The sequence below is a fragment of the Dicentrarchus labrax genome, unplaced genomic scaffold, assembly GCF_905237075.1.
Source record: "Dicentrarchus labrax unplaced genomic scaffold, dlabrax2021, whole genome shotgun sequence".
Classification (NCBI taxonomy): Eukaryota; Metazoa; Chordata; class Actinopteri; family Moronidae; genus Dicentrarchus; species Dicentrarchus labrax.
In genome coordinates this window covers 7,159,700-7,181,154 of record NW_026136716.1, presented here as the reverse complement: position 1 = coordinate 7,181,154, position 21,455 = coordinate 7,159,700, and the positions used below count along the sequence as shown (strand labels likewise).

At 40.3% G+C, this 21,455-nt stretch overlaps 2 protein-coding genes and 1 long non-coding RNA gene across 4 annotated transcripts in view; 2 read left to right on the top strand and 1 right to left on the bottom strand.

Annotated features, from left to right (window-relative positions):
• Positions 1–21,455, top strand: part of LOC127378990 (uncharacterized) — a 182,107-nt gene that overhangs the window by 132,784 nt on the left and 27,868 nt on the right. The gene's annotated exons all lie outside the window — the stretch shown is intronic.
• Positions 1,741–6,990, top strand: urp2 (urotensin II-related peptide). The gene is made up of 5 exons (XM_051428422.1): positions 1,741–2,302; positions 4,556–4,882; positions 5,342–5,376; positions 5,606–5,759; positions 5,954–6,990. Exons 1-5 carry the CDS (start codon positions 2,206–2,208, stop codon positions 5,983–5,985), a joined length of 645 nt encoding a protein of 214 aa, XP_051284382.1. The 5' UTR covers positions 1,741–2,205; the 3' UTR covers positions 5,986–6,990.
• LOC127378983 (chloride intracellular channel protein 4) lies at positions 9,013–21,226 on the bottom strand. 2 transcript variants are annotated; one of them, XM_051428407.1, is made up of 6 exons: positions 18,231–21,226; positions 12,839–12,948; positions 12,463–12,588; positions 12,040–12,146; positions 11,192–11,373; positions 9,013–11,070 (listed from the first exon to the last, which is right to left on the bottom strand). In XM_051428407.1, the coding sequence occupies exons 1-6, from the start codon at positions 20,604–20,606 to the stop codon at positions 10,909–10,911; spliced, it is 3,063 nt and encodes a 1,020-aa protein (XP_051284367.1). In that variant the 5' UTR covers positions 20,607–21,226; the 3' UTR covers positions 9,013–10,908. The 2 variants fall into 2 exon arrangements, with proteins under 2 accessions (XP_051284367.1, XP_051284369.1); XM_051428409.1 differs by lacking the exon at positions 18,231–21,226 and adding an exon at positions 13,190–13,517.

Below are 21,455 nucleotides of genomic sequence, written 5' to 3'. Positions count from 1 at the left end.
TTGCTCATGCTGACCTTTCCTTTCTGTCTCTGTCTGGAAGAAGAGAGATGGAAGCAGGCGACACATAAACCAAACTCATCATCAGGAGTACAATGTAACGTCTGCAGAGCTAAAGTCAATCCTGGTCCACTATGCAACTTATATAAGTGTGATGTAGAAAATTAAAGCCACCACTTCATACTTTACAGTGAAGTAGGCGACATCTTGTTACATTGTTATTATTAGTAGTAGTAATTAAAACAAATGAAACAGTCTGAGATGAATTCACTCTTTAAAGGTGGGGTCAGTCATTCTGGAGAAAAATAGCAGATTTTTGAGTCTCATTCTGAGGTCAGCAAAGTGTCCTTATTTGACAACCTTGGATTTTAGGTGAACTAAACCTTTAACTGAACTTTAACCTACCTGAGAATACTGCAAATGTCTTCTTTCAATATTCTGATTCTTTGAAGGGAAAATCACTGCAGCCTTACATGAAGAAGCAAAGGGCGAATAAAGGGTAGAAAGGGATAAATAAAAAGAAGTAAATGCAGAGAGACAGACAGACTGGAGGTTTCTAGAATAGTTAAGATGGATGAGCTGGAAGAAAGAAGAAAATGCTTCTTCTTTATTTCTCTAAAACTCCTTTACTTCCTGTCGCTCTCTTATCTTTCTCTCTCTCTCTCTCACACACACACACACAAAACACACACACACACACACACACACACACACACACACACACACACACACAGTGTATTAGTGTCAAAGCTCTGCAGACAGAGAGCAGCAATGAATGAGTGGATGTTCTTAAGTTGAATTCTCTTCGCCCAGCAACTGACTCACAAACAAACACACACACACACACACACACACACACACACACACACACACACCTCATATCATTCTTACTCTTTAGCGTGCTCAGTATTTTGTCCTCTGTACCTCTCCTTCATCACGACTCCCAGATTCATTCATCTTTCTTTCATCCCACCGTCACATGTGTCGGGGGAGTTTTGGGTGTTTGTGGTGGTTATTGGCGAGGTGTCGTCCCACCGTCACTCTGTCAACTTCCTGTCTGAGGGATTAGTCGTCGCAATGCGGAACAAAGGAAAAGGCAAAATCCCTCTGTTGATCTTTTGTCATTTGGACACGACTTCTCAGCCTTTCTGTGCCCTTTGATGTGCATCCCACGCTTCTTTTTACAATCTCTGTGTGTGTGTCTTCCACCCTTTCTTCCAAGTTCAAACTGATCCCAGGATTTTTTTTTGTGTGTGTGTGTGTGTGTACATAAGTTTGCCATGTCGTTTTCAGTGTTTGAATGTTGTATTTGCAAGCTTTGTGTGTGTGTGTGTGTGTGTGTGTGTGTGTGCGCGTGTGTGTGCAGTCAGTGTGGCTCCAGGCCCTCATGCGTCAGAGGGCCTTTCTCTTTCTGTGGCCCCTGAGCAAACATATTAAGAACTACCTTATCACTGCTTATACAGCCAGGGCCACACACACACACACAACACACACACACCTTAAATACAACCCTAAACACACACACACCGCATTCACAAAAAGATAGCTTTGACTCCAAACACACAAAGCTGGCCGCCAAACTCCCCAAATGTCACCGATCCATCGGGGAGGAAGAGGCAGGGCAAGAGAGCCTTTCAGGTCAGTCATTGGTTGACACTGAGCAATCAGTCAGTCATTCAGGGGCAAACTCGGGTATAAAGGCAAGATTGTTCAGTTGCGTTAGGAAAAGGAACGCATCCGACATACTGTTGACAAGCCTTCTTCAAGAGGCGCATCCATGGAAAATGAACGGAGAGACTAACTTTGTTATATAGATAAAAAAAGAAAGATATTTAACTGTAAAGTTGTTGAGAAGACGTGGAGCTAAAGTAGACGAATACCAATATCTGGTTGAAAAGCTTAGAAACTTCTCGAACTATCAAAACTGAAGATTTTTGTGTATTTTGGAATCGACTTCAAACTAAAAGAACTTGAAACATCAGAATAGGAGGTATCTAAAACAGTTTGATTTGAGATCAGCTTTAAAATCCTCCTAGCGAATGTCTACACCATCTGCAACATCAACACAAAGTGGGAAGAATGAGCTGAGCATAAGAAGAAATAACACAGTCTGAGAACCTATATAGAAGAAGTCTTCTTGGAACAAAACTTACCGTTAGCGCTACGTAAATAACTTCTATTTTTTTCAAGTGCTCAGTAACAGCCGCTATGTTTAACAGTGCAGCACTAGTGTGTGTGATTAAGGCAGCCTTGATGACACTGATGATTCTTGGGACAGGAGTGGAGACAGCACCCACCGAGAAAGGTAAGGAAGCTGTTGAGATATCAGGCAGGACCAGCTAATGCTGATGGAAATGGTAGGTCTCTGGATGCTGGATGCAAACACCCTCAAGGTGCTATGCAGCACGAAATACGGCAAATAAGGTCAAGGATTGGTTACAGATTGGCCACTAAAATGTTTGGTAAAGGTTAGGGAAAGATCATGGTTGCTACACACCATTAATTTCCACTTCACCACATAAGAGACACTTCCTGCATTGGCACAGGATGTAAATTACAAATATGAGCACAATTCCTATGATACTGGGCTGGGAAGAGGACTATGTCCTGTGTATGCGAGCTAAACCAACAGTTATGGTCAGGCCTCAACCAGCCTGACCCACTATTGACTACGCAAATTTACTGAAGGTCTCTTAATGAGCCTGTGGGAGGTGTTTTTACAGTTTTTTGAAGGCTCATGTTGGTTCACCAGATAGTTCAAGCTTTTTGAGCTAGCCTATCCAGCTTATTCTAGGAATCTTGAGCAAGAATAGTTGCTTTGGCTATAGCAATACCAGTGAAGTAGCTTAAAAAACATCAGAACACTATTAAACCAGCAGAATTGTTGCTGGATGGTTCCCAACCAGAGTTTCTCTCAAAGATTTGATTTGATTGAATGGAAATATGCTAAATGACACTAAGTTTTAAAAGTACAGTCTGGACCTGCTCTATTTGAAAAGTCCTGTGATAACTGCTGTTATGATTTGGCGCTGTACAAAAGATATTTGATTTAATTGAATTACAGTAACAAGAATGAAGCATTGATTGGTGGATTATGTGTATCAGTTCATCAATTTTTGTCAAATGAGTCAAAAGTCATTGTCTAAGCATTGGGAAATCAGACATAAATATGTATCAGTTATGTTCATTTATACTGTATGTTATTCTAAATATAACAAAATCATAAACTTTATTTAACTGTACGTTATGTTGTGTAATCAGCAACATATATATATAACATACATACAGTATTTTTGCTTCATTTTACTAATGGGCTGATTAACAATCACAATGTTCTATGGAACAAGAGTGAACGAGATCTGTACATTATTCTAAACTCACTGCCTATATGCAAAACATGGTTTGAATTGACTGATTTAAAATAATGTTATATATCTGTGGCATAATTATCATTTATGTCTTTCAGTCAGATGAATTGTCTGTGCTTAGAATATCATCAGACAATGACTTCCAAGCTACAAATTTAGATTTGGACACTAAATTAATTTGGTAAAAAGTAATTCAGGGACTTTTTGGTCCAGTGTGACCTGCTGACATTCCTTTCATTCCTTACAAAAGTTGCTCTGAGAGTGTATGTGTGTGTGTGTGTGTGTGTGTGTGTGTGTGTGTGTGTGTGTGTGTGTGTGTGTGTGTGTGTGTGTGTGTGTGTGTGTGTGTGTGTGTGTGTTTCATTTTTGTCTAAACACAAACACACTGAGCTGCATTGTTGCAAAAACGTCATTATGCACACACATAAACTCAACTCATACAACTCTTATGTCACAGCTGAAGGTCCCATAGCAACTGTTCTCGCGATCAGCAACGTAGTGGAATCCCACCAAAATTGTGTGTGTGTGTGTGTGTGTGTGTGTGTGTGTGTGTGTGTGTGTGTGTGTGTGTGTGTATGTTTCAGGGTCACGTGACATCAGAAAAGTAAAGACCTGAACTCAGACAGCTTTCTCATTTTAAACCAAGTTTAATCTGAGTGAGTCAAAAGGGAACAAAGGGATGAACAAGGCCCTTCCTTTCCTTGGTTGGAACCAAGAAAAGCTTCTGTGTAGAGAAACATGGACATAACCAGTAGTGTGGTTTAGACAAAAGGGGTAAACTATAACTCTGGGCTAGTGAGCTGCCACCACTATGCATATAAAGTGCACACACTTCCCAATTAAAGGTTGAATCTATAACTCAAATATATACTTGCACCAGTTGTGGGTAAATATTTGCAAAAGGTGACATCAACTTGTAGCTGCTGTCAAAAATATCTTTTAAAACCATAGTGTCCTCAAACCAAGGCAAGATGTCTTTAATGTATTTAAATACACAAAAAAAATAAATAAAAAAAATAATACACAAATCCTGTACTTGAGTAAAAATGCAGATGTATTTAGCATTACAGTGGACAAAGGTACAAAAAATATAAGGGTCTGAAAAAGGGTATCATTCATTCATTGTGTGCTGGCCACAATACTACATCCAAACTCATGAAGTTCTCCTGCAATATAATTGTTTTTTCCAGGCCTTGTGAAGCCTTTACATCCTCTTCCCAGTCTCACTCATGCATCAGCCGTTCAAGAGAAGTCTCCAGCACTAAATCCAAGCCAGTACCTGAAACACTGGCTTCTGAGTACCAAAGCAGCTGGAGTGGATGGGACCACAAGAATCACTGACAGAACCACTACAGGGACTATCACTGTGGGTAACAGGGCAGGCCGACCGAGGGCCAACCCCGGCATAGCCGGTCCAGATAAACGAGCCCAGATGCTGAAGATGATCTCAGCCCTGGAAGAGCTGCACAGGACATTCAACGGTACACTGAGCTCACGGATCACCATCATACCACGAGGTAACGATACTGCGAACATGTTAAATTCACTTACTGATGGCATTGCATTTTAAAACTCCATGAAAGAGTTCATGGCTGTCGGTGAAGACTGTGAGCTTAAAGATGAGTTCAGATGAAGTCAATGGAAAGATGTGATTAGTTGCAGAATCACTGTGTGAAGAAAGACTTAAGGTGAGGACAGGTCCACTTGTGCTTAGAATAAACCCTTTTGAATGCTAACATCACAACCGGAAGCTTCCCAGTACAACCCCAGTCAAATCTAAAGGCCACTGGAGCAGTTGGGCGTATCAGTCCAGTTTCAAACAGTGGACGTCTGTTTTATGTTGCTATGTGCACCTTAGGTCAGGGTTAGCATTGAATGATGTATCTACTGTCTCTTTATCGCCACATAAACCAGGACTGAGCCACTGTGCTGCTCAGGCACATTTTCACTAAAGCCTGTTTTGTTTTTTATTTCAGCAAATGGCAGAAATTCAGGAAGAAAAAATAAAGCAGTAAGTTCCTGTAAAATATTTCTTTTTTACTGACTGAGCATAAATAAAATATTTTTTGTGATTTTACAGTCTTCATTAAACTTGATTAAATTATTTAATGGTAGATGTTTAATTAATTTATTGATGGATGTAAACAAATTATAAACAAAACATTAACTTTGAATCTAAGTTCAGAAGAGCATTTGAATATTAGTTTCTCAATTCTTGCTTCTGGTTGCTGTGGTTAAAGGTTCCTGCTGCTGAGGGAGGGGTGAAGCCCACCACTGCGGCCCCAGTCGACAGCACTGTGTCCAGAGCAAGTGCAGACGTCATCGTCCCCAGTCTGACTGGTCGAAACTTCAAGAAGTCCCTCCCACCGCAGACCAAGAAGACCAACAAAAGAGGTGAAAGTCAAGGGCATGAATTTTGTCTTATCTTTGTATTTTTGTGAGGGATTACAGAAGAATCCATTGCAAGAGCTGTGAGGGAGTACATGGGTTTTATTAAAAAGGACAATGTTCATCATCATGTGCACTCATGGTTGACAAAGCCTCTAACTATTTGGTAACCGAATGTTCTTCTTCTCTGTCTCCAACAGTGTGTTTCTGGAAGTACTGCTCCCAGAACTGATCGCCATCCCACCCTTTCTCTTCCTCACCCACTCTTTATCTCCTCCCAACCATCCAGACTTGAAATGTTACAACGTATCCCTTGATTTCTGAACAAAAATTACATTTACATTTCCAGTGGCAACAGAGTTAAATGAGAATATGGACTGCACTTTAAATTATCTACCGTATATACGAAGCTGGAGACAGCAGCTGCTTAGCTTAGCTTTGCATTAAGACTGGAAACAGGAGCTCTGTCCAAAGGTAAGAATATCTGCCTACCAGCACTTCTAAAGCTCACTAATTCAAACATTATATATTGTTTAAAAACGAAAAAACCCCAGTAAGTCACTGTGCCCAGCCAAGAAAAAGCACATGCCCTCCTGTAACGAGATATAACATGTTACTTAGTGAGCTTTAAAGGTGCCAGTAGGCATATTTTCTTACATTTGGACAGAGCCATGTTAGCTGTATCCTCCTATTTCCATGCTAAATTAAGTTCCCAATTGTAAAAAGTGGGTTGGTGGTTTCACAGGGGGTTGTGTCCTGGACTATTTCTTGGCTGGTACCATTAACTTCCTGGCAGCCAAGAACACAGATGATTACTACACTTTTATTGGCATGAAAGATTTAAATATTTTAGGCCTTCAGAAGCTCATATAGCTTGGACCTCTATCTATCCATCGCTCCATCCGGTCTCCCTTCCTCTCCTCTGACTCTTCTCTGACCTCTGAGTGCTAGGAGACAGTCGCCTTGACATCAGGAAGCCCCAAAGCGGCGCCAGCCTTGACTCGGACCTTTTCATTCACTCGTTAATTAACAAGACTGACCAATCAAAGAAGACGATGTGTGCTCGTGGCCGGGCGCATGAACAAACATCCCTGTTAACTCTTTCTTTTCCTTATGAGACAGACACACGTCGTTTTTTTGAATGTGTGCGCCAACTTTAAAATAAAGTTGATTTCTAGCATGGCAAAAAAAACCACTGTGACAATAAAGATTGATATTTTATTTTTATACACTTACACTCTCTTTAGTTGTTCATTATGCAGACTGACTCACGCTTTGAGGTCCAGTGAGAATTATAAAACTTAAATTCTACATGTAAAAGTGTTTAAAAGGAAGAACATAGAGATAATGTCCTTAAATGTAAATTATATGCTCATTATCGGGGGAGTGGGGGCTTTGAAGTGCAAAATACAACATGTTTTGATTGTATTTTGATTTAGTTTGTTGATTCTGACGAAATAAGATTTCGATTTGATTCAAAATTCATTTTGAGATTTTATTTGTGAATATATACATTTATTTAATTTATTTTTTGTTTTAAGTTTTGTTGATGTGTAAAATTTGTTCTCTTGACATTTTGGGTTTTGGTTTTATTAAAGGTTGTTTTTTGCACTTCCGGGCCCACCATAGTTGCAGATAGTAGTAGTAGTAGTAGTAATTGATCATTCAACAACTCTGACAGCATGGCTTCAGTTTTACATTATGAGTGAAGGATCAAAAAATATATTTGTGATAAACAAAAATTGTGATATTTTAACATAATTAAACACATCTTAATTTGTGAGTTTGTGTTGCAACTCAATGGACCTATAACTCACATTAATTAGCACTGGTTGATACATTTAAATAATCTCCATTAAAAACATTGAAATATAGAAACCGCTAGATTTAGACTACATCAATTCTCAACCAGGACTACAACTGAAAGATCAGACCTTGAATGATGAACTTCAAGTAATTATTTTTATCTAACAACCTGTTAGTGTATTGTGTTGTTTTGTACTGGAACTCAACAATTGTACTATTTAAAGTGTGACTTTACCCAGTGTTATTAGTTCACAGCACCACAATATGAACAGAAAGCCATTCCTTCTCTGGATGTTTCTATGGTAATTGAGCTGTGTTTGCTGTCTGGGTGTGCAAACTGTGGTTCATTACATTCAGAGGGTTCCACAGAGGTCACCATCACTGTTGTCCTGGTGATGAGTGTGTGTGTCTGCACTTGCACGAATGTTAAGTGTGTCTATGTATCTAAATATACCGGATCTTGCAGGTATCATCACATATGCCTTCAGCATTATGAAGTAAAAATACAGTGTTTATAATAAGAAAGCAATGAAATTATAGATTTTGTAGGTAAAAACAGGGCTCATTAAAGGATTGGTGTGTAGGATTTAGTGACATCTAGTGGTAAAGCAGCAGATTGTAACCATTTGAACACCACTCAGCCTTCCACCAAGTGTGTAGGAGAAACTAAGATGGCCGCAAAACTCAAAGGGCCCTATCTAGATCCAGTGCTCGTGTCCGTTCTGGGCTACTGAATCACGGCGGTTCAAAATGTCATACTCCGTAGACGTTCTCAATTCATATTTTCAGGTCATTATACACTAATGAAAACATACCAATATTATATCCCATTTCTGCCAATAGATCCTCCTAAATGTTCCATATTGGAGTAAAGTTTTAAGTTAATTCTATCATCTGCAAAAAGCTTTAAGTGCATGAAGTCTGTACTGTGCCACTTAAAAACATATTGATACTCCATACACTGATCTGCCAGTCAGATCCAGAAGGATAGTCCTAAACTTTAAGAGACAGCTCCACCTTAGGTCTTGGTTCAGTACGCTTTGAGATTTCTTGTTGAGATCTGTTGCTGTTCAGTTCAAGGCAAAGCCTCTGTAAGCACCCTAAGTATATGAGGATATCAGCTCAGCCAAGACCTATCTACATCACATCATGATGACACTTTCAGTAAGCAGGAAGAAGCAGGGTGCATATCGCAGCTGATCTGGTAACAGTGCTTACAGTCACCACTGAGAGGAGCTCCAATGTAAGACGCTGCTGATTCAGTCAGTAACAACAATGAGTCAGTACAGTCAGCTCAGCTGGAGGATTCTGTGTTAAAGACTTGTTCATAAATGTATTCAACATCTCTGCTTCACAAAATTGTTTTGTGAAGTTATTCTTGAGCAATGACCTTTCAAAGCAATTCACTTTCACATTTGCATGAACTGATAATGAGAGAAACACAGAACAAACGTAATGATAAAATCAGTTTAATAAAGATTCTCCGCAGAGAGGATATAAGGCCAGAACACAGCAGGCATGGTGTCAGGGTTGGTTTGGTGCTGATAACACTCATACATCTCTGCCAAACACTGAATGGCTGCAAGACGTCCACGAAAACCCACTAAACCACCTCTGTCAATCAATCAAACAAGTGATTTTAGTTAACTAAAGGTGCATTCAAAGGAACTAGGAAAAACTGGAACATTTGTGCCTTCTCGTTAAGACATTCCCAAAATACCTGAAATAAAATGCCAAATGAGTTGAAACAAAACAAACAAATAATGAAACAGTAAATCACCGTGGCAGGATGCACTGTTTTTAACTGATCAATGTGATTCTTGGAAGACATAAATGCAACTATATCACCTGCTTTTCTGAAAATGGTGGATGCTCAAAGGGACAACAGCAGCAAGGACTTATTTGGACAAGTGACACAGGATTATAATGGTGGCTTTTGAGTGTTTGTAACTCATCATCCAACAGTTGTCATCACCAGTTAAACCAACCAGCACCGAAGCCTGCTCACACTCAGTAGTATTAAGATACAAAGTATGACAAAGAAAATCACAATATGAGTAAATAGTGTCAGTATACATATTCAATACAATTAACTGTTTATAAAATGTACAAATAGAAAAGGCTCTTAGCTAGTCGGGCCTTGACATTAGACACTTAATTTAACTTTCCAATTTGATGTGACTACTGATTCATCATTAACATCAAGACAGAGACATTTAATGAAGGAAATTGAATCATATGATGTATTTTATACACAGTGCATACACTTAGAAGTGGACTGCTGGAGAACAACAAGAGGAAGATCCGTTGAACACTGAAGTTCAGTTGTCTTCAAAATTATGAATGGAATTTTGATCAAGTAAGGCTTAAAGGATATTTCTGATATTTCTACCCAATTACAGAATATCTGCAAATGTACAAAACCAGCCAGAGCCATGGAAGTTGTTTCCAGTCTTTGGCTAAGTTAAACAATTCCTGGCTCATATTTAGCGTACACACGAGCGAGTGGTAGCCATCTTCTCATCTTACTCTGGGCAAGAAAGCAATGTATTTTCAAAAATGACGGACCAATGCATTAATGCATAATTTCAAGGGCCGTAATTGACAATATAGTGTGTGTAATGTTCTTTAATTTCACATTAGTGTTAACGTAATTTGAAATGAGTTTAAATAGCAGATTCCTGTGTATATTAAAGGTTCTGATTAAAATTTAAGTGTTAACTAATCTATAATTCTTAGACAAGATCGTCTTTCTGATACAGTAATACTGAAAAGTAAAGCTTGTTAATTGCTACTTAGTCTTTGCAGTGAACTTGGCCCTGCCATCGTCTAAAAACTGAAAGAAAAAAAAAAAACAAGCACTCAGGAATTAATTCTGAAAGACCTCTAAAAACTGGTTGTCATTATTTGTAAAATGATTAGCATAAAGATATAACTGTGCAACCCAACCTGTGAGAGCACATACACACACGGACACACACACACACACACACACACACACACACACACACACACAAACACGTAATCAATGTTTCACTTCCAAGCTGATGCAGAAAGGGAGTTAATAGATGTTTTAATATCAGTTTCGATCAGACTAGTCTATATCCTGGAGTTTTTATTCTTCATTTAAAATTCATCAGGATTCATCCACCAGTTGGATTTCTTTCCTCATTATCAGTTTCCCCATCCCTTACTTCTTCATGACTCTCATCTCTCTCGTCATGTTTTCTTTTTTTGTCTACCACCTACAGGCATCCATGATAAATCTCTCCATGGTTTACTAAAGTAATTTTTCTCCTCTCTGTTATTTATTTACCCCCATTCTTTCCTCCATTCCCCACTCTTCCTCTTATTTGATTCGTTTTGCAACATCCAGATAGGCAAATTGGATCTCCCTCTCAGCAGGGCAGGTGCTGGTGAACTCCTCCCTCTGATAGGCGGAGTTTAAATACCTCCACACCCCTGACATCTCTGCTGGAATCTCAAAGCCGCGGTATTTCTTGGCTACGACCTGCAAACAGAAAAATGCAAACAGGAGTGAGTACAGGAGGATCATCTAGCAGTCCAAATATTCTCAAAAGTCTTCGTAGATCACTGTTTTCCCTACAATATGAAAATTAGGCTGAATGAACCTTAAGGATGTGTAGTTTAGGCAGCAGGTTGCAGTCAGCCAGGGTGAGCTCAGACCCATCTAGGAAACTCCTGGAGGACTCGGGCAGGTCTCCTGCGGCGTCAGCATCAATCTCGTCAGGCAGGGGAGTCCTCAGGAAGTCATCGAGACGCCGGAGAGACTTCAGCAGGGCTTTCTCTAAGGCTGCAGAAAGAGTAGTAGATTATATTACAACAATCCTCTAATCTCAACCACACCGAAGCTAAACATAATAGTTAAGGCTGCATATTTTTGGCCACTTAGGGGAAGCCGAACAAGCTGAGAAATTATCACCTCATAAAGCTGATATAGTGAACATGTTACAGAGCAACATAAGCATTAATTTAGAGTCATGTTTGTCCAATATTCTGGTTTATGACCAAATATCTGTAAAACTAAGGACACTCCCATCCACCTCAGCTATACCTTGTGTGAAGTGCTAATTGCATGCTAACATGCTAAATTAACATGGTTAACAAGGCAAACATTATACCGGCTAAACATCAACATGTGAGCATTTTAGCGTGCTGACACCACGAGAGTGGCGCACATTTGCAGCACATTTGTGCCGCAGCATAGCATGTGTTACAGTATGACAGTAAAGGGCGCTCAGCCTACACACAGCTTTGCAGGTAAACTCACCAAAAGCTACACCTTTCACATTACACATAGTCGTTTGATCTGTTGTTAACATAAAATGCTGACAGTGTAGCTTTAAGGAAAATCCTATGTATGAGTATGAGTGAAATAATTTAAAGCCAACCCTTACACATAGATGCTCTCTCTCTGTCTCTGTCTCTCTGTCTCTCTGTCTCTCTCTCTCTCTCTTACCGTCGTTGGTGTCTTTCCGTGGGTTTTTGATGTAAGCTGAGAACTTGGCGAACACATCAATGCCCGCTGTGTTGGCTTCACGATGTTTGGGAGCCAGTCTGGGGTAGCTGAGGAAGTGAGGACACATAAAAGAAATAAACTGAACACCCTTGCATACTTGATGCTCACGTACTGTGTTGACATTTCATAATGTATGATGAAATTAGTTGTTTCTGCATTCTGACCTTACTTATTTGACATGCATTTTCTTTACATTGTGATTTGTTAAACGTCATATTGCTTCCGCAGGGTAAATGTAGCATAAGAAGAAGAAACTCGACAATGATTATGTGCAGTTGTGTTGACCGGAGAAGCATAATTCCAGCTTGAGCCTCCTCTGACCAGCTACTATATATACATGTGAGTTTGTGTGTGTTTCTATACCGTGGTGGGGTCAGTTTCTCCTCCAGGAACTCCTCTATCTTGTTGACATCGACCTTTACCTCGCCGTTAAAGGTCACAAAAGGAGGGTTGGTTCCTGGAGCGAGGTCCTGCAGGTCAGCCGGCTTCCTGACAACACAAAACAAAAACACTGCAATAAGGATGCAAATAATATCACTGTCAGTGTTTTCCAAGCTAACTATTAATTTTGAATATACTTGCCACAGAAAGTGAAGCAGAAGTATGGGCATTACAACATCCTTTCTGTTGTACAGGACTATTACTTCAACCAGAGTGACTGTCTTTACATACACAGAGAATGAATGTTCTGCATGGTGGATCCTATAAGGAGATTCAGAGCATGAATATGTAGTATTACCGTTTGAGGTCAACGGTGGTGACTTTGAAGACGACTCCTTTAAGCCACAGGATCATGAAGAGTCTCTGAGAGAACGGACAGTTGCCAATGCTCTCCCCATTACTTCCCGCCTACACACACACACACACACACACACAAATACACACAGATGCCCATAAATACATACACAAAAACAACTTCAGAAATTGGAAAATGTGCAAAAAAGTACAAACTCACAAAATACCCCAACCACACTATAGCCATACATACTGTAGATATTGTATGAATACTCCATTCAAAGGCATTGACAGTGACTGATCATTGCTTCTGTAAGTGTAAGGAGGATTTGCAGAAGTTTACAACATCACTTACCTTTACAAACAGTTCAATGGTGGGGAAGCCCAGTTTTTTAATTGCAATCTCATACAGGGACATGTTGAATATTCAGCATTCCAGATGGCTTTAAATGTTGAGTGAAAGTTCCCACTCCTCTTAAAACACTAAAGAGTATGGCATCTTACCCCACAAACAAAAAGCAAAAACTGACAAATTCAGCTCAGGACAAATATAGTATAATCCATGTTTAGTTAATCCATTACACTGGTCCTGTTATCTTCCACCAAAGCCATGATAATCACCAGCACCATGTCTGTCCATCTGCCTGCTCCTCAGACTGCTTGTTTGGTTTTTTTCTGCTTCCTCTGGTATGTCTCCACCACTCACAATCCCTCTTTGTCAGAGAAAATATTAAACACAGTCTCAAGTGAAAATCTGTGTGTGCGTTTGTATTATTGTATATTACATTGTTGGGAGAAGAATCTGTCCTCACAAGAAGCTAGGCATTACATTTGGTTGTGGTTATGGTAAGGGTTGTGGTTATGTCTATAGTGATTACAGTTCTGGTTAAGACAAATAAAGATCCTGTCCTATTTAGTGCTGAAGAGCTGATATCATGTGGTAATATTCAACATATAACACACTAGATCTATTTTATTGTTTTAACACCCCTTTGATTTGGACCATTGTTTGTCTTTATGGGGCTCCTTAAATGGCCAGTCCAACCAGCATTTAAAACTGAGGCATTTTAAATTAATTAATTTAAATCGCTGTGATCAGCAAATGCTCTCCAGGGGTGAAGTAAATGCAGGCAACTTATTCACGTTTAGGAAAACCTTTGTGAACTTTGACAAACAAATATCCTTCTTTAACTAGTAGCAACCTGTCTCAATCCCTGTTCAGACCAAAGATTCACAACAAAGTTTTAGCCGGCTGATGGCTTTGCCTTTTACTCATCTTGTCAAATCTCATGTGGCTGGTTTTGAACGTCAACCAACAGCCAATCAGCTCATAGTAAAGTCAACTAGTCAACTCAGTTACAAACTGTCAGCTGGTCGAAATAGCAGAGATTTGGACGAGATTCCAAGAAGGAGGAAGGTATTGCGGTTTATTGGCGGTGTTTATTGGCTCCATTCATAACTTTTAGACAGCAGTCAATGGTTAAACGTTTCTTTTGAATAAACTGTGGGAATCATTTTATTGTTTGCGAAGTTGACAAGCGTGCTAACTGACACCAGAATGCCTGAAGGAGTAAACGTCATCGTACAGAGAATATATCAGAAAGCTCAGCGAGATCAACTACACAGTGCCAACATGTTCCCATTGCCAGCAACAGCAGTTCGTCATCTAGCCCTGCAAGAAGATCATCAATGAGCCCTAACTTACATAAAGCCTGTAATCTGACAAGAGGTCAGAGTTTGTGTGAAGTTGGGAGGCACAGAACAGTGTAAGAGCTCCTTCATTTTTCAGAGGAGTGGGCGGCAGTGGAATCTCTGCTCCATCACAAACACACAGACAATGTATCCACTGTGTGTATGTGTTTGTGTGTGTTTGTGTGTGCTGCAGACGGGATGGAAAGATGTTTTTTACACCCACAGATGTCTCTTTTGTTTTCTGACTATTGTTTTCATGCATGTACATCCAGTGTGGTGTTTTTTTTGGCTCTATGTGGTCCACAAAGATTTCGACATGAGGTCAAAGGCTTATGAGGTTGTGTGTGTGAATGCATGAACAGGTGGATCCATGCACTATGTGATACACTACATATGATCAACTTGTCAGAAGCCAAAATCTCTGGGAAAAATAGTGTGTACCACTAAATACTCCACTGAAAAATGTGATAATCAGAATTACAATCAGAATCAAAAATATTTTGCAGGACATATCAGATTTAATCTGGAGAATTTTTAATTACCTTCAAATTAAAATGCACACACGATATCCAGTGTATAACATATATTACAAATGAATGTGTGATAAGGGACTGAAAGATGAGGGGTTCCAAATCCCACAGTGGAAACCTTCACTTATTCCTCAACCTATTCTAGGGCCTATGTGAATAAACTGCATAATGCCTGTAATATACTGCTACAGGCATTTTCTGCTGTTTCTGCTGTTTGACCAGTCACCCAGGAAACGCCTGTGAATCTTTTTTTATTGCTTTAAATTTCATTCAAATTCTTTTGTTCATTTCTGAACGTCTAAATGCTTTGGTTGTTTTTCAATCTCCCACTCATTTTTCCATACTTTACTTTGCACCTATCACTGTTGTATACACCCACTTAGTAATGTTTGTGAATTGTTCAAGGTAAAATTTAAATGTGTTCTCATTTCTAGGAATCAAGTCATTGTTTCCTTTTATGCCTAGTAAGTAAAATCATACTAATCACCGTTGGGGTCTTGGCTCTAGGGCTTTAACCCTTTACTGTAAATCTATCTGATTAACAGGGTCAGAATCTTTATCAAATAAAGCTACTGCATTCTTGTTACATGGTTTGGTCTTTTCTGATGATTAAAATGCAGTTTATTTATTTATTTATACTATTTATACTATACTTATTTATATCAGCCATATATATCGAAAACCCAGTAAACCTTTACCAGTCAAACCATGGTCTTTGAGACTGTTCCCTAGCTGTTAACATAATGTAGATGCAGAATTTAGTTTGAGGTGTTGTTTCCAGCATCACTGTGCCCAGAGCTCTCAGCAGCAAACAGCAGGCTAATCAGCTTACAGAGTGAGAATGCAGAGATTAACCCTGCATGCTGCTGGCAGCAGCAGCATAGCACCATTATTCAGTCATTGGTGCCCTAAAACTAGCTCCACTAGCGTGTCAAACAAGATGATGACAGTATGGATATATATGTAATATATTGTATTTTATGACAAAATCATGTCATTTTTAAAGAACTACTCAATGAAATCCTCTCTAGACATTTACTGGCACATGTTTGTGTACCTCGAGTGCCTGAGTCCAGCGACACTCAAGGACGCTTGAACCTTTCCATAATATTTCCATCTACCTCACTCTGTGCTGCCAACAGAGTCCCTGACAAAGGCAGCCATTGTTTGAATGTGAGCTCCCACGGAGAACAGGCCTGTTGTGTGTATGTGTGAAGCAGTTCTGAGATATTAGTGCATTTTTTTCTTGGCGTTAAACCTCTCCGCTGGCCGTCAGAAGGCTGCCCTCTTTTATTCTCGCCTCAGTTAGGAATGTGCTGCCCAGCCAGAGAGCAAAATTGACCTCTGTGTGTGCGTGCAGGTTAAGATGACAACTACATCATTGTGAATGTTTAGGCACATAATGCAAAGTGTGGAAAGTTGTACAGTATAGTGTGTTCCTGTTATTTTGTCCACAACCTTTAGATTGCATGCATGGAGCAATGTAGGCTTCCGTGCCTGATGGATTAGGATATCACTGTCTTAATGGGATAAGGTAAGCAGATCAAGATGGAGTTTCTCTCTCACTTGCTCTCTATCTCTGAATCACACACCTACAGTACACGCCACATTATGTGCCAGTAAGGACAACCACATCACTACAGCACGTTTGTAATCAGAAGGCAACAAGTAACTGTGATTCACGCAACCATTGTAGTGTTAGATTTAGAGATCTCTTGTCTGCATTAATACTGAGTTCCCCTGAAGTCTCTTGACTACATTCAACTTCATCACATGTTTACCCAGTTTTCATGTCACCATAATGGCACCACTATAAATGTTTGGCCATAGCAGCTCTGACACAGGAAACACCTACATCATCATACATACATATAATGTATAGTAGTACATGTACATCAGCTGCACTTCTTTAATTTTATCAGTTGCATTTAACTTTTTTTTACGCCTTTCCCCAGAAAACCAGCCAAAACAACGATGGAGGGAAAATCAACATTCCTTGTATAATGTTTATATCAAAATCAGTTGGCTTGCTTAATAAAACAAGACATATATAGACAGAACTGTACTAAAAAGCACAGTTTTGAGTTTGCATGTATATATGCTTGTAAGAAAAAAATAACAAGCAGCACGTGGAGCCATCTGACACTAATATACAAAAAATACATGAAAGATGCAACATTTTGTGTCAGTGGTTAAATGTCATTAGTATTGTATTGCCTTGATCTGTGTGGGTTTTGACAGCCTGTCTGTTGCTACTTTTTTCTTTCCAGCAGGCATGCTACAAGACTGCCTGCCTGGGCTTATGTCCATACCCACGTAGCCAAAATGGCTTGGCACAACAACAGCCTAAATCCTGTGTTCGTGTTTGCCAGAGTCATGCCAGTCTCCTGACGCATGATGCTACAAAACTGGTCCAAGTTTACTGGTCCAGAGTAAACATTTCTAAAAACTTGGCCTTAAGGCAGCATACGTGAATCCGAGCCGACTCACATTTGGTCCTCCAGGGCCAGAACAGGCCAGTGCACTGCCACTCAGCTGCAATTGGCCAAAACATATAAAGGCTACTGACTACAACAGGTGCACTGATACAATACATCCAGTAGAATACAAATCGAGGTGAATCTTGCATGGTGATTTGTGAAGTTTGGAGGCACATAACAAATTTTCAGAACAATTTAAGAGGTTAACAGAACATCGTCCCTTTATTGCGTTCCATTTTTTATTTATTAAGTTATTATTATTATTAAGTTGAGTTTGTTTTTAGTAGATACAGCCCCATTATGACATTTTACGACCATTAAAACCATAATGGTCACTTTGACCAAAGAACTAGGCATGAGCGAGTGCACTATTACCTGTATCTGTATCTGTTCAACCAACTAAATTAGCTGTATTCGTATCCTTAGTCGGCGTGGGCGGGGCTTAAACCGGAAGTTGGCTGGACTAATTGGAAGTTGTTAATTTAAGAAGTTGCTATATTTATTCGCAATGTTTTTGATAACAAAAGACCTATTCAGAGATAGTATGGATTAAAGTATGGATATTCACACATTTTACTTGTTTGATAGTTATTTCAGCCAAGTTCTTCCAAGTCAACCCAATGAGTAACCATGGAGAAACACTCCTCTTTCTTAGTGCATATGAACAGTTATTGACTCGGAGTGGATGTGTTACCTTGACATAGAGCGAGATCTCATATTCCTGGTCTTGGGATGTTCTGCGCACAGGAGGCAAAGGGCTCTCCACCCTCCTGTGGGAGATCAATTTCACCTCCTCTCTCTTTTCATTCATCTCCTCCCGCTGGGGGAAATACGAATGGCCATCCTCCAACAGCACCACTCGCTTTTTCTTCACCTGCTCATCCTTCTTTTTGGGCAGGGAATCGTCTTTGATCACTGACTTCAGCTCCTTTATCCAGTCCTCCTTCCTTGGCGGACTTTTCTCTTCTGGAGATGTTTCCTTCTTCACCCATTCTTTTCTTCCCTTCTCAGATTCCCAGGTGTCTTTTTTCACAGGTTTCAGTTCTTTCCTCCAGTCTTTCACTTCTGATGCACTCTCTTCCTCGGGTTGATTTTTTTTTATCCAGTCATTATCTTTTCTCCTGAGTGACAGCACTCTTGCTGTCCCTGATTCTTCTTTCCTGAGCGGCTGAGGTTCAGGACTCAAGATCCCATTCTCCATTGCTTGCTTGAGTACTTTAACTTTTCCATTAATATCTAACTCTACTTGTCTGTTGTCGTCTTTCGGCTTCTCATCCTTCTCTGCCTTTCCTTTTCCATCTTTCTGTTTCTCATCATTCTCCTTGACAAGTTTAACCTTGGTAACCTCCTTTGTCTCCACTATGGTGGTGAGCTTTTGTTCTTCAAGTTCTCTACCCGGGCTTTCCTCTATCTCTTCAATCTCATCATCTAAAACAGTCACAGGCTCTTCCGCCATCTCCACCTCTTCCTCCGTTACATGTTCTTCTGCTCCTCCTCCTTTCTCATCTTCTACAATTGCCTCCTGTCTTTGCTGTTCTTTCAAGTTTTCTCCCCAATCTGTCTCTGCTTCTTTGAAAAGCTGCGAAGGATGTTCTTGCCAATCGCCTTCCTTCTCTGTAGACTCATTCTCCTTTGAGACCTCACCTCCTGGCATATCAGGTTCAGTTGCCTCTAGTTCAAAAGCCTCCTCCACCTGGTCCAAATCTTCATCTTCCTGTGTGTCTAGGAAATCTACCTTAGCTGGGATTTCAACTTCAACCATCTTCTCTTCTTCCATTTCTCTTTCTTGTTTGTGCTCTCCCTCACCCACTGACTCTCTAATAACGTTATCGCCTCTCTTCCCCTCCTCTTCCACACTCTGTCCTCCCCTATCCATCAATGTTAGAGTATTAACCCAAACCTGTCGCACTTGCTCTTCCTCTTGCTCCTTCTGGTTGATCCCTACCATACTTGTTTCCTCAATCCCTCCTTCTGCCTGCGACTGTTCTTCAGAGGGTAGAAACTTCTTAGTTGTCTTATCCTCAACCTTTGCCTCTAAGCAATCCTCCTGTTGCCATGTGCTGTTATTATTAATGGACTCAACTTCCTGTTTTCTGGAGTCTGAGTTGTCTGTCTTGTCAGTTTTTTTTATTTCATCTTTATTCTCACTGGCTAATTGGTTGGTCTGATTGGTCACCATTTCGATTGTGCCAGCCGTATCAGAGGTTACGCCACTGTTGCCAACAGTTGAGGCTTGGCATGCATCATCTTGAGTGTTGACTTGTTTGTTCATCCCCATGGTAACAGGGTCCACATCTATTGTTTGATCCTCAACACTTCCTGTTACCTTACCATCAGTGAGTAGAATAACAACTTCTGTTTTGTCTGCGTTATCAATAGACAACCGCGTACCCTCTGCTGAACCTTCTACATGAGTACCTGAGCCCTGAACATGCTCTTCATCATCAGTACTGGACACTAACTGGTGTTCTTCTAACCCATTGTCTCCATCATTGGTCTCATCCTCCCTTAGCGCTATTTCTGAGCTTTCTATCACCGCCTCTAGTTTATTTTCCTCATCGTCCCTGTCTTCATTCCTGTCTAATGTCTGCTCTTGACCTTCCTCAACCTCTGTCATTGCTAAAAAGTGACATGGATTTTCAGCCACTGTCTTTGTGTTTTTTGACACTTTCTCTGCCTCGGCTTTACCTTCCTTCTCTCTTGTCTGTTCATCTGTCATTTTGTGCTCTTCATCCTCCACTTCTACTCCTTCTTCGCCATTTTCCTCCAGGTTTTCACCTTCTCCCTCCCCCTCTTTTATTACTCCATTTGATAACACTTGGATAATCCTCACTTCCTCCCTTTCACTCTGCTCTCTGTTTTCTCCTTCGGCTTGCCTCTCTCCTGCTCCAGCCATCATCAAAACATCCTCCCCTACCTCCTCGGCTAGTTCCACCTCCTCATCTTCTTCTTCTTCCTCCTCATCCTCCCTTCCTCTCTGGGTATCCAGGTCTGAACACATACCTAGTGGGCTGAGGACAATGGCGCTATTTGACAGGTCTGGGTTTGGGCAGGGGTCTGACTGAGCCATTAAGAAAGTTTTAGGAAATGACAGGACACTTACTTAAGAATGATTGGTGCGCAAGTTTCCAGGATCAGAGTGCAGTTCTACAAGATGTCAGGTTTGTGGGATAGACCCGGTATTCCAGAAAAGGTCAAAGACAGATTTTGGAGGTACTAAGACTGAGATTGCAGAATGGTTCCAGTTTCCAGATTATGTCCAACAGGAAGTGTCTTTGAGGATGACGAGGTTCCAAAGATTGTAAAATAAACAAAGTATTCCAGAAAATATTCAAGAAGTATCTCACAGTGTTTCTGATGTTCCACGGCAAGAAACAAGGAGTAGGAATAACGTTTTTCAAAAGCCACAAGAGGACTCGAATCCTGGAATAACTCCCAAGTTGCTTTGAGAAGGATGGTTTTCTGATTCCACAATTGTACTGATAAGGAGCTCAGTTTTTACAAAGATCTGAAGATTGTAAAAGACCTGTAGGATTCCCAGGAAGTTCCAAATTTGCAGGAAAAGGAAATAAAATCCAGATTATGAGATTTCACCTCCAAAGATCATGAAACAATTATTCAGGTGCATAGGTTTAGTGTTTGGAAGTACACATTCTTTTTACTCCTCTGCCTGTGGCTATGGGGCTCTCGAATAAGTACGGCACCTTGAGCAGAGTTAGACATCAATAAATACAACCTACCTCTCTCTCTCTCTCTCTCTCTCTCTCTCTCTCTCTCTCTCTCTCTCTCTCTCTCTCTCTCTCTCTCTCCAGAGGATTAAATGGAGGCTGATCCCCACATGACCAGGTGCTTAAACCCCTCTGCCACCCAGGGACCAGCACCACTTGAGTTGAGTTGAGGTTTCTTACAAACTTACATT

Coding starts and splice junctions, on each gene's coding strand:
- urp2 (XM_051428422.1), top strand. CDS start 2,206: ATGTTTAACAGTGCAGCACTAGTGTGTGTGATTAAGGCAGCCTTGATG. Junction 4,883..5,341: donor GATCACCATCATACCACGAG/GTAACGATACTG, acceptor TTTTTATTTCAG/CAAATGGCAGAAATTCAGGA. Junction 5,760..5,953: donor CAAGAAGACCAACAAAAGAG/GTGAAAGTCAAG, acceptor TGTCTCCAACAG/TGTGTTTCTGGAAGTACTGC.
- LOC127378983 (XM_051428407.1), bottom strand. CDS start 20,606: ATGGCTCAGTCAGACCCCTGCCCAAACCCAGACCTGTCAAATAGCGCC. Junction 12,589..12,838: donor ACCACCGTTGACCTCAAACG/GTAATACTACAT, acceptor TTGTGTTGTCAG/GAAGCCGGCTGACCTGCAGG. Junction 11,374..12,039: donor ACGGAAAGACACCAACGACG/GTAAGAGAGAGA, acceptor CTCTTTCTGCAG/CCTTAGAGAAAGCCCTGCTG.